The following is a 12,580-nucleotide window of genomic DNA, read 5'->3' on the forward strand; positions in this document are numbered from 1 at the left end:
CACATTCAGCAGCGGCAGCTCTTAAAGTAATAGCAGCCAAATAACCTCATAACCCATCTGCTGTTATGTCTGTTAATCAAAGAACAAAAGAAAAAATTTTAAATCAGTAACATTTGTAGCTTTAATGATTCATCGATAATGCAATTTCTGTATATTTCCTACTTGCTGAAGGGCATAGGTAAATAACAGGTTTGTGTGAAGATTGTTTTAAGTTAACTTAAATTAGAAGTTGTTATTTTTAAGTCTAATAAATGTTAAAATTGATAGCTCTCAATTATGCTGTAATGTTAAATGGCTATGGTCAATGGTTAAATATCAGGAAAAAAAGAACAATTTCCTAGAGACATCAGTAATATTGGCATCAGTGATACTCACCTTTAATCATAAAAAATGCCATTAAACAAATATTAAAATTATTTTTGAAGCTTGAATGTAAAATTCTTGCAATATAAAAGTAAAAACTTCAATGTTAGGTGGGATTAATTGCAGTTAATTACAATTAATTTGAGAAAAAAATGTGACTAATTAGTTCATTTTTTTAATCGATTGACAGCACTAATTTATTTATTTATTATTCCCCAAATATTTGCGTTACCCTAAGCTGTTGGGTCTACTTTATTTGTCAGCAAATCTGGTAACAAATGTAGTTACTCAAATGTATTTAATATTTTTTTTTTACATTTACTTAGTTCTTAAGGTATATCCAGTTGATTTCACTGCTTTAGAATTTACTCAATATTTAGTATGTAAGTGTAAAAATGTTTCACTAAAAGAATAAAAATAAATTAAAATATAAAATTTTGAAAATCTTTTTAATTAATTTTTAATTGAACTATAAAGTCGTAAGTCTACCCTTTACATCTGAAAAGTAAAAAACAATAAATAAAACTAGTAATACAACCTGCGGCTGCATGATAAATCAAAATGGAATCGCAAACGCAATTAATCAAAAGCTGCGATTGTCATGCATATCTTTCAGTGAAGCACGGTTCTGCAGTTATCAGCTCTCGCATGAAAACTCGAAGAGGATGAAGAAGACACCCAGGAAATCACAATCACTGCAGTTGAATAAACAGAAAATTTAACTGCTTTCATTGATTCAGCGTGAGTAATAAACACATGACTACAACAATGTATGGTTTATCTGAGTTCTTATTATAATTTTCCTTATATCACAGTATATAATAATACAATGCCTTTATCGCTGCTTAGAATACTATGAATGCTATGCGTGCCTTATTCTGTGTAAAAAATTATTTCAAACACTTGGCTGACGTTATGAAGTGAGTTTGGAGTAAAAACATGTTATTAAATGTGGTATTTGCACATGTTTTCTGCAGCATTTCTTCACAGAGCTCTGAGAATCTACGCAAACAGCTGTCATTATCGCGAACGATTCCTTTGATTTAATAATCACACAATTAAATCACCTGCAATAATTAACCTGATATAGCGCAGTGAACTACGGCTCTGTGTACTAAATGCTGCTCCATCTGAAAGCACCTACTGGAGATTTACTATTGATTACACAACAAGCTTTACTGAAAAAAATGCACTTGACAATGGCCTTTGATAAATCGTGCATCCCTAGCACTACCCATCTAATAACAACTGGGATATTTACCAGTGACAGGAAACACGCACTGTTAACTAATGAATATTTATTAGTGACACTGGAAAAGGGACTAGCCACCATTAGACTACTAAATAGTAATAGAAAAACAGTTATTATAACAATCGGGAGAAATAAATGTTAACAGGGCTTGCCATAAACAGAGAAGTGGGTGGGCGCGAGCGCGTAGAGCGTGCACGCGCCAAGCCAAGCCAGTGCGTACATGTGTCGCAGATTTTAAAACTCAGAAAGAGCTGGAACAGCGGCGGAGCTGAGGGTGCACCAAGACTAGCGGTGGGTTTCCATGCTAAAAACCACTCCGAGAGTCAACGCAAAATAGTTAAGCGACATTTCATCACCCGAAGAGGACGAACGGGAGAGACAAGAAACTCTGTTTGCTGCACTGGATGATCTCATGAACATGGAGCTGTCATCAATAGGAGAGCAAGTGTTTGCCGTGGAGTCAATAACGAAGAAGCGAATAAGAAAGGTAAGGACGTTGCTGGTGCGTATAAAAACGCACTTCGGCCAGTTGCTTGAGCGCAATGTGTTTTGCACACACTGTTTACTTTCTGTTTTGAAATGAAGAATACCCCCCAAAGTCCGTTTTCTTCTGTTGCCAGTTCAGGAATGACTCATGAGTGAATAACACCTAAGCTTGCGTAACATTTCGGAACTTTTTCTTTGCAAGACTTCTTCTCGTGTGCAAAACACTGCGGCGGCTGGTATGTTATTCTCTAAAGTTTGTTCATTTTTGTAAGGTCTCTCGCTTGAATTGCGAGCGCTAGAGATGGAGGGGGGTGTGTGAGAACAGCGCGCGTGTCATCAGCATCGCCATCGATGCGCGTTTCGCTCGGAAAATCGCCGCGTTTAGTGGCTACGCAGTTTATTTGTGCGAGCGCAGGGTCAAGGATGATGCGCGTAACATCCGCGCAGTTGTCAAAATAATCGGAGCAGTTAAGACCATCGGCAGAATAAACAAGATTAAAGATGTTTAAATAGCGATAAATAAATTAGGTCATGTTTATTATTAGAGCAGGCATGAGTAAGTATCTCTTTGGTGGGTGTTTATGTTATTTATTCATTATTTTGTGTGCGGTATACAGCCAGATGTTGTAATGTACAGTAATAGCTAGTGATGATGATGATGACTAACGCTGCATGTGCACGCGGGTTTCGTTTCGTACGCTCGAGCATAAGGGGAGGAAAGACCTTCGCAGCTCCACACGTTGCACAAAATGAGTTGTTTACGTGTTTCTATGGCCCCACCTATTTCCATCCCATGAATGTTCCTGAAACTCGCTGTTTTTTTTTTTTCTAAATGGAACTCAGGAGCTCACTCCTCTATGACATCACGCGCCGTGACATTGGCGAGCGCAGCGCCGTTTTCATCCTGCATAATCTTTGATGTCAAAATACTACTGAGTGTTGACATCTTAAAGAGACAGGCGTGCTTTTTCAAAATCTGTGGGATGTTTGTGTCACGGGTTTGTTGCTAACAGAATGGCGGTGACGTATGTCTCCCTCTCAACTTTAAAAGTGAAAGTGACCCCTTTTCTTTCTCTTTCTCATTTCAGGGAAATGTGGAATATCTGCTGAAGTGGCAAGGATGGCCGCCTAAGTAAGTTTTAGTATAAGATTGGAAAACCATATATTAGTCATTTTGTCCGAGACATAATACAACCTACAACTAGGACACAGTATGTGGGTGAATCTCATGAAAACCTATCAAGGTCACTTTTCTCCAACTCTCCAAAATTAACATGAGAAAACTAGATATTGGATTGAAACACAGCATAATATTCTTCATTTCTTCTCTAATGTCACATATTTTAGGGCTGAATCTCACAAGAAAATGTCAAGAAAATGTTAAGATCATATTTAACACTAAAATTAAAGAATAAAAGAAACTTTATTTTAAGAAAAGATAATGAACACTAATTTTAGAAACATTAAAATGCTATGCATTGCAACATCAATGAGTTTTCAATTGTTTTTCTTTTATTTATGTATTCATTTGTTTGTTTATTTTTATTATTTTTATTTTTTTTGTAAGAAAGAACATTAAATACTGTCATTAAATACTGTGTATATATTTTATATTATCATTATTGTTTCACACTATTACAGTAATGAGATCAAGATTCTTTCCTAATTACAGTAATGGGAAATGAGATTTAAAGTGAATGTTCATCAAAATGAAAATTCTGTCATGAATTATTCACCCTAACGTCATTCCGAAGCCGGAAGACCTTTGTTCATCTTCGGAACACAAATTAAGATATTTTTAATGAAATCCGAGAGCTTTCTGACGCTGCATAGACAGTAACGGAACTACCATGTTAAAGGCCCAGAAAGGTCGTAAGGACATCATTAAAATAGTCCATGTGACATTAGTCATTCAACTGTAATGTTATGAAACTATGAGAATGTTTTTTGTGCGCAAATAAGATAAAAAATAATGACTTTATTTAACATTTTCTTCTCTTCCGTGTCACCGCCGCACATTCACAACAGTAGCATGACACATGCATTAAATTAATTTAAATTATATTATTATATTAATTAATTTATGAATTATATTAATTCATTACAAATTATTATATTAATTTATACATTTAATAAATGTTTATATTATTATATAAATTATATTAATTTAAAAAATATATATATTAATTTATACATTTAATAAATGTATACATTATTATATAAATTATATCAGTTAATTTAAAAATGATTATATAAGATATATTATTACATGATTATATTTATAAATTATATTAATTAATTAAGTGATATTAATTCTTAATTTAAAATTAAATTATATTAATTATTATATTAATTTATACAATTATTATCAAACAATTATATTCATTAAGTAACCTATAAGTATATCTTAGCGTAGGCCAGTGGTTCCCAACCAAACAGTGCACATTTTGCATTTCTCCTTTGTCTGACACACCCATTTCAGTTTTTGGAATCTCTACTAAGGAGCTGATGATCTGAATTAGGAGTGTTTGAATCCAGGAACGTGGTTGGGAACCACTGTTGTAGACTATATCTTTAGATTTTTATAATTCATTATCTTCTTGTAGATCCACCGGTTCACATTTACAACTGCATGTTTTTGCGTAAAAATAGAGGTCGATTTTGGCTTTGGTCTAAACAAAAAGAACTTATTGAAAAAAGTGCTAATTCATTCTTTGCCAGCAGGTGGCGCTTTCGGAAAGGCAGAAATATAGCCTTATGTTCTTTTGATTTTAGGGTGAAATACGAGCCATATACTTTGGGAAGAAAATCTAAATAAAATAAACTCTTTTAGCCATGTGCTGCTCCAATGATCTGTTTGTGACTGTCTGTCAGGTACAGCACTTGGGAACCAGAGGACAACATATTGGACCCTCGTCTTGTCCTGGCCTACGAAGAAAAGTAAGTCGCACTCTGGGAACCTTCGGTTACTGATGGGGAGATGAATAGGCTGGAGGCAACGGGATGTTCTTTCCTTTGCATCTCCCCATTCCTTTGCATCTGTCTCTCTTTCCAACAGAGAGGAGAAGGAAAGAGCTCTGGCTTATAAGAGGAAAGGCCTGAGACCCCGTCAAATTATTCTGCGGGTATGAGTCATCTCTTAACTATTATAATGTCCAGTATGAATTTGAAGTGATTATGACTGTTTTTTTTCTTACTGTAACAAACTTTGTGATGTTTTTCTTAAGGCAGTATTTGAAGCCTTATCCAACTGTTGTGTCCTGTGTGTGCAGCTTCTGTAAAAATAAGTACCATGGCCAATGATATCGATTCATATATCATATATCCAACAATCTGATACACATAATAAAACAGATCTGATGTACTAAAATGTCCTAGAATCTGAACTAAGCTTCCACAGGGTACTGTACTTGACTTTGCCTTTGTGACATGGTTCAAAACAGTTCTCTGTAAGTGCATCAATGGAGTCATCTAGAATGCAAGTTGTGAAGACACCTCAGTATTTTAGAAAAAGCAATCTAACCCAGTCAGTATTTGCAACATCTGATAAATACTGCATAATTTTAACTTTCCAACAGAACATCTACCCAATGGACCTACGAAGTAAACACAAGGTTGCAGATAAACCCACCCCGAGAATCCGCCTGTCACTCGCCCGCTCCATGGGGACGGAAATAGACCAGAATGGGCGTCGCTGCCGTCGCATGGAGAAACGCAAAAACAGGCAGTGCAGGTCCAAGCTCATGAATGACATCAAACCATCCCAGCAACCAAGAAGACATCCACTTTCTCCAAAAGAGTGGGATGAAGACGAGGAGGATGAGGAGAAGAAAAAGGTGAAGAAGATGAGAAAAATCGATGAAAACGCAACAGAAGTGCACCAGGACATTCCAAGTGGTAGGTGTTGTGTGGCATCAATACGACAACTGTTGCTAAGATACTCTGCAATGAACATATTCAGGGGTCATGAAGACCATTCGGAAAAATCTTGCCAGATATTTCTGAATCACAGTGACAACTGGCTAACACGTGCCTAATGTGATTAAGAAATCCTCACTCAAAAATGACAATTGTAGTATGTCATTCCAAAGATTTTAGTTACTGTTTTTTTTACAGTGAAAGTAAATGACCATTAAACTTAAAACTGGACCGTAACGCATCATAAAACATGAAACAACTTTGACGGAATCATAGAATCCATTTTACTGTATAACGTGGAATGTCACAGAATTTCCCAAATTTTTTTTACATTTTTTTTCCCAAAATTTGTTTTCATTTTTCTGGACTCAAATTAAATTTTATTAATCAAAAAGCATGCCTAAATAATTTAATGAAACTTAAACAATTTAACATCAGTTTATTAAAAGTTTAACAAAAATAACATGTTTAGGACCCTGTGAAATATTTTATTGTAACCAAATTATGTGTTCTAGCATGTCTAATTATTTGAATGCATAAAAACAATTTTCATTTATTCTTACAATAGCCTTGTGAAATGTTTATTTTTCTCAGAAATTCTGTGTTGTGTATTTGCATTTTTCTGGTTATCAAATAAAGGCATTAAGTATTAATTTTATTGATCTTTTAATGAATGAAAAGTAAACAAATTGTAATTTTTGGCAAATAAAGGGGATTTACTATTACAATTAAAACACTGAAGAAATATATGATTATTCCTTAAAAGGTTTTAATAATTTCAGTAGTAGTAGTATACATTCCACTGAACAATAGTATTTCTTCACGTTAAATCGAAATTTTATTTTGATGGGTTGCCGTGAATGCCTTTAAATTTCTGTGTAAAAACTCTATACTATTAAAATAATAGTATAATTGTACTATTAAAGCAATACTATTAAAAAACACTGAAAAAAACCCTCTTTTTTATTAAACTTTTAATAAATTGCTTTCACTTTGTGTAAGTTTCATTGTTTCAATTAATCGCGTTTCTGTTTTAAAAGAAAAAAAACTGAATACAGAAAAATGAAAATAAAAAAAAGAATTTGAAAAAAACATAAATAAATAAAACAGAATTTAGGAAATAATGAAACGGATTTCATAGGGCCCTACATTTGCCATACATTTCAAGTGTTCTGAAGCAATTTCACCTTTTGTGTGGGCCACGACTCATTTAAATAGTCTTTGTTTAACCCTCCATTATAGCACTCAAATCCTGTTTAAATAAATTTAAACTTGCCATTTTAAAGACATGAAGTAGTGTCAGGTTTGATGACAGTGACATTAAACATTGGTTCTTACATCTTGCAATCAGTTGTCACTGATGTAAAATCAAACATGACGTCTTGAAGCAGCAGCCAAATGTGATTTCAGAGCTGTGTTTCAAAAATCATTATAAGCCAAGTAGATAGTAGAGACCATTGGTGCCATTGGTTTCTACAATCTACTTGGGCCTACAATTCTTTTGGGAAACACTGCCCAGGTTGTTTTGCTACTCATTTAATTTTACAAAGTAGTCCATACAACTTCCAGGTCTTTCGAAGTTATACATTAGGAACAAAGTGGTGTTTATATTGTTATTTGTGAAAAGTCTGCCCTTCTGCTGTTGCTTTCAAATCTCTTTCTCATTCAAGTACTACTCACTCTCGTGTTATTCTAAACCCATAAGACCTTTGTTCATTTCCAGAACACAAATTAAGATATATTTGATGAAATCCAAGAGCTTTCTGACCCTGCATAGACAGCAGTGCATCTAACACGTTCAAGGCCCAGAAAGGTTGTAAGGACATTGTTAAAATAGTCCATGTGACATCAGTGGTTCAAACGTAATTTTATGAAGCTACGAGAATACTTTTTATGTGCAAAGAAAACAAAAATAATGACTTTATTCAACAATTTCTTCTTTGCCATGTCAGCCTTTGACACACATTCAAAAGAGCACCACCACACGTGTCGTGATATTCTCATGAACGCACACCAAAAAATGACATGAAAGAGAAGAAACTGTTGAATAAAGTTGTTATTTTTGATTGGACTATTTTAATGATATCTTTACTATCTTTCTGGGTCTTGAACGTGTCAGCTCTGTTGCTGTGCAGGGTCAGAAAGCTCTTGGATTTCATTAAAAACATCTTAATTTGTGTTCGTAAGATGAACAAGGTCTTACAGGTTTGGAACAACATGAGGGTGAGTAATTAATGACAGAATTTGCATTTTTGGGTGAACTATCCCTTCCAGTCAGAGAAGATCATTAAAACCAAAACTTCATTGACTATTGACAAAACTTTAGGGTCACTAATAACTTTAAGTTTTAGTTTAACAGTTCCCTTGAAAGTTCTTTACGACTTTCTTTCATTCTCCATCAGGTCAAGAGATGTCGGATGGGTACAACTCTTCGGCAGAACATGAAGCTGTAATCATTATCAAGGAAACTGAGAACTGCTCTTCCATTTTCGACCATGCTGAGAAGCCAATCGAGGATACGGGTCCAGTTTTAGGAGCAACGGAAAACAGTACAATCACCAACACACAAGAGAACGAGCCAGTCACAAACACTGCAGGGGGTGAGGACTCCGTACGGGTATCACATGACATAATAAACACTGACCAATCACTACACGACCGCACCAAGTCAGGAGCCGAGCAAGGTGTGTTTGACAAAGTACAAAACAGACCTTCGGTTATCGAGGTACATTCGAGCACTAAATGCAGACAGGAAGAGGTAAGAGTAAGAAGTGAGGCAGACAGTTCAGAGGCCAAAGAAAAGGAAGAGATGGATGCTGATGTTACAGCAGAATGCACAACAACACTACAGGTCCCAACTGACCAATCACAGGCTCCTTCCACCACTCCAGTGCATCCTGGGAAAGTCATTGTGACTCAGGTGACGATCAATTCCTTGACTGTCACCTTCAAAGAGGCCGTGAGTGCAGAAGGCTTTTTTAGTGGCTACGGGCTTGAGGTGTAAGTTGACAAAGGAACCCAAGAACATACAATAGATTCATGTACATTTAGTGAGGACCAAGTGAATAATACAGTTTGCAGTAGTGAAGCAGATATTGTCTAAACAAGGTAAAGACATCAAAAAGGCATTTGTTTTCCTCTTAAGTTTGTCCTTGTGTCATTGTGGTAAAATAACCGATGAAAGACGACATTTCTGATTATACTCAGTGATGCTGTATGCGAAGACTTTAAGCATGTAAAGCAAATCTCTGTATGTGTACCACTACTTTTCCACTTGACAAAGTCACTGGCATAACAATGAGAAGAAATTGTTTTTCAGTTCCGACTCGAAGACAAAACTACTGTTACGTTGCCTCTTTTGTCCTGTAAGCAACCAGGTGGGAAAAAGAAAAGGCCAACTGGCTTTGTTTCCATATCTGCGCCCGAGCTGTCCTCACTCTGTACGGAGGCCTTTGTGCATTTTTAAAGAGACAGTATTGGTTTACATTCACAACTGCTACAGTGGACGCTTTCATAGGGGTAGATCCTGTTCATCTGAACACATGTGCTTTAGGTGTGCTTTTAGCATGGCAGAAATCAAAGCCCAGGCTAAATGACATGTTTTGGTCGTGGTGATAGTTGAACATGGCTTGTCAGCTCTGTTGTTGCTCTCACATGTGACAACTACATTTGTTTTGCTTGTATTTACAGCAAATAAATGGCAAAATAAAGTTGTGGGTGATTTTAATTCACTGTGGAGTGACACTTTTTTGTGTGTAACTTAAAAGACTTTATAAGTTACAGTTAAAGTCAAAAGTTTACATACACCTTGCAGAATCTGCAAAATTTAGTACTGACCTGAATAAGATATTTCACATGAAATATGTTTGCATAGGGTCTACAAGAGAAAATAATAGTTGAATTTATAAAAATGACTCCATTCAAAAGTTTACATACACTTGATTCTTAACACTGTGTTGTCACCTGAATGATCCACCGCTGTTTTTTGACAGTAGTTCACGACTCCATTGTTTGTCCTGAACAGTTAAACTGCCCACTGTTCTTCAGCAAAGTCCTTCAGGTCCCTTCTTTGGTTTTCCAGCATTTTTGTGTATTTGAACCCTTTCCAACAGTGAGTGTATTATTTTGAGATCCTTTTTTTCACACTGAGGACAACTGAGGGACTCATATGCAACTATCACATAAGGTTCAAACGCTCACTGATGCTCCAGAAGGAAAATTGATACATTAAGAGGCAGGGGTGTAAACTTTTGAGAAGAATGAAGATGTGTACATTTTTCTTATTTAGCCTAAAAATATATATATATATATATATATATATTTTTTTTTTTTTTTTTTTTTTTTTTTTCATTTAGTACTGCTCTTCATAATCTACAGAAGATGCTTACATGCTTCCCAGAAGACAAAATTAGTTAAATTTGCCCTGATCTTCAAATTCCAAAAGTTTTCACCCCAGATCTTAATGCATCATTTTCCTTCTGGAGCATCAGTGAGCGTTTAAACCTTTTGTAATAGTTGCATATGAGTCCCTCAGTTGTCCTCAGTGTGAAAAGATGGATCTAAAAATCATACAGTCATTGTTTGAAAGGGTTCAAAAATACACAAAAATGCTATAAAGCCAAAGAATTTGTGGGACCTGAAGAATTTTTATGAAAAACAGCTGGCAGTTTAACTGTTCAGGACAAACAAGGGACTCATGAACAACTATCACTAAAATAACACAGCTGAGGACCATTCAGGTAAAAACACAGTATTAAGACTCAAGTGTATGTAAACTTTTTTATAAGTTCAACTGCTATTTTGGTAAAATGACATTTTGCAGATTCTGCAAGGTGTATGTAAACTTTTGACTTGTAGTTACATTGAAATAACCATATTAAGGAAGATAGTTATTTTGTTAAGGAAAAATGACTGGAAAAGTATAAAGAATGTTCTGACCAAAAAGAGTAGTAAAACCACAAACTGACCCTTCCTAGGTAGTTTGATTGACAGGCGATCTGACCAATCATAATGCTGAATCTACAATTTCTGTACAACAAACAAACCAGACATGAGAGTAAAGTAACATCGGTGGACTTGAGATATGGATATGGTGTGTATTGAAGTCTTTCCTTGGTTGAAACCCTTATGATGTTCATTCCTATTGATTTAATGCTAAAACTAGTAAAGAAAAAGAAGAGATTCACGTGTCGTTTGAACTGAGGCGCTACAGTGATCTGTCACGACACATTAAGGAACCACAAAACGGTATTTGTTGTTTGAAATGTTTGAAAAATGGCGAAATTTGAGCTGAGACTGTTTCATACCTTAAGTAACCTGCTTTGTCAATGTCATGTCTGTTGGCGCGTTGTCAGTTTCCTCTTCGATGTATTTTTAACTGCGTGATAACAGGCGTTAGAGCGCCATCGGACATAGCAACGGTAACGAAGGGGGTGGCGGGTCTTTGCGAGGGTCAACTGTGAGATATAAAGTCACATTTATGAAAACAGTTGCAAATGCGAGTCACACTGTGAGAAAGGCGCATTTACAAGAAATAGTCACAATTATAAGGCACGAAGCTGTTTTTTGTTCATTTTTTGACTTTAAGGCAGATTCCGTAAAATGTATTTAATAAAGTCTTCCAGACAGGAGTGTAAATTATTCTTAAAACACGCTCTGAAATACTCATTTAACAGCGCAAGTACAGTCAGCCAATTGTTGTTACAAAATAAACCCAGGAGAAGAACCTCAAGTTAATACTCTCTTGTCAATCTGACCAGGGCCCGTATTCTTCCAAATAAGCTTTCAAAAAGCTTCCAAAAATTCCAAAGATTCTCTCAGAAAGCTCCTAATTTAGCTTAAAAATTCCTACATAGGAGTCTTAGTTTAAGAGTGAATCAGGGTCAATCTAAGAGCACCTCTGAGAGACCAAAACCTTTATCTTAGTGAGAAGGTAGGCCTGACCTTGCTAGCTATGACACAGCTATGACCTTTTGAACACTGTGATTGGTTGGTTGTCCACAAAATAAATGAAAGAGCACTTTTAAGTGTAGGGTCTATTATAAGCTGTCACTTTGAAACTATAGGCGTACTTTTTCCTGTTTTACCGTACACACACATTCTATATATATATTTATATATTCTTTATTTTTTAGTTTATCATGCTGTAACGTATTCAATAGGGATTTACCAGTGACACAATAAGGTAACTGTTTGTGTGATCTCTTTGCTTGTAGAAGGTTGTAACAAACCCAAATCATCACTGCTGTAGTTGTATTTTTTCCAGCTGCCGAATATGTTGATGTAATTAATGTAGTGAATACTTCCATTTGTGGCGCTATGATATTTCTGCGCCGTGTCGGAGATGTTAGCATGTGTCTAATAAAATCGGTCACAAACATGATCCCTGCACAATCTAATGCGTGGCGTGTTATTAACTCACTGTCATGCATTGTGTGCAACATGTTTCTTCTCCCTCCTCAAGTTGTCAGTTTTCTCCACTGCTAAAGAAACTTTTAAGCCTCTTAAAAGTCATTGTCTGTACTCCTAACAAATTTGGACCTTAAGACCCCTTTTAAGGGT

The 12,580-nt window shown here is 35.6% G+C and overlaps 1 protein-coding gene across 1 annotated transcript; it reads left to right on the forward strand.

The window, feature by feature from the left end:
* Window positions 1-1,803: 1,803 nt before the first annotated feature.
* cbx7a (chromobox homolog 7a) lies at window positions 1,804-9,750 on the forward strand. Its single transcript, XM_051106766.1, has 6 exons — window positions 1,804-2,102; window positions 3,190-3,233; window positions 4,976-5,041; window positions 5,160-5,226; window positions 5,680-5,998; window positions 8,422-9,750. Exons 1-6 carry the CDS (start codon window positions 2,028-2,030, stop codon window positions 9,021-9,023), a joined length of 1,173 nt encoding a protein of 390 aa, XP_050962723.1. The 5' UTR covers window positions 1,804-2,027; the 3' UTR covers window positions 9,024-9,750.
* The last annotated feature ends 2,830 nt before the right edge of the window (window positions 9,751-12,580 follow it).

Source organism: Labeo rohita, chromosome 3, assembly GCF_022985175.1.
Source record: "Labeo rohita strain BAU-BD-2019 chromosome 3, IGBB_LRoh.1.0, whole genome shotgun sequence".
Taxonomy (NCBI): domain Eukaryota; kingdom Metazoa; phylum Chordata; class Actinopteri; order Cypriniformes; family Cyprinidae; genus Labeo; species Labeo rohita.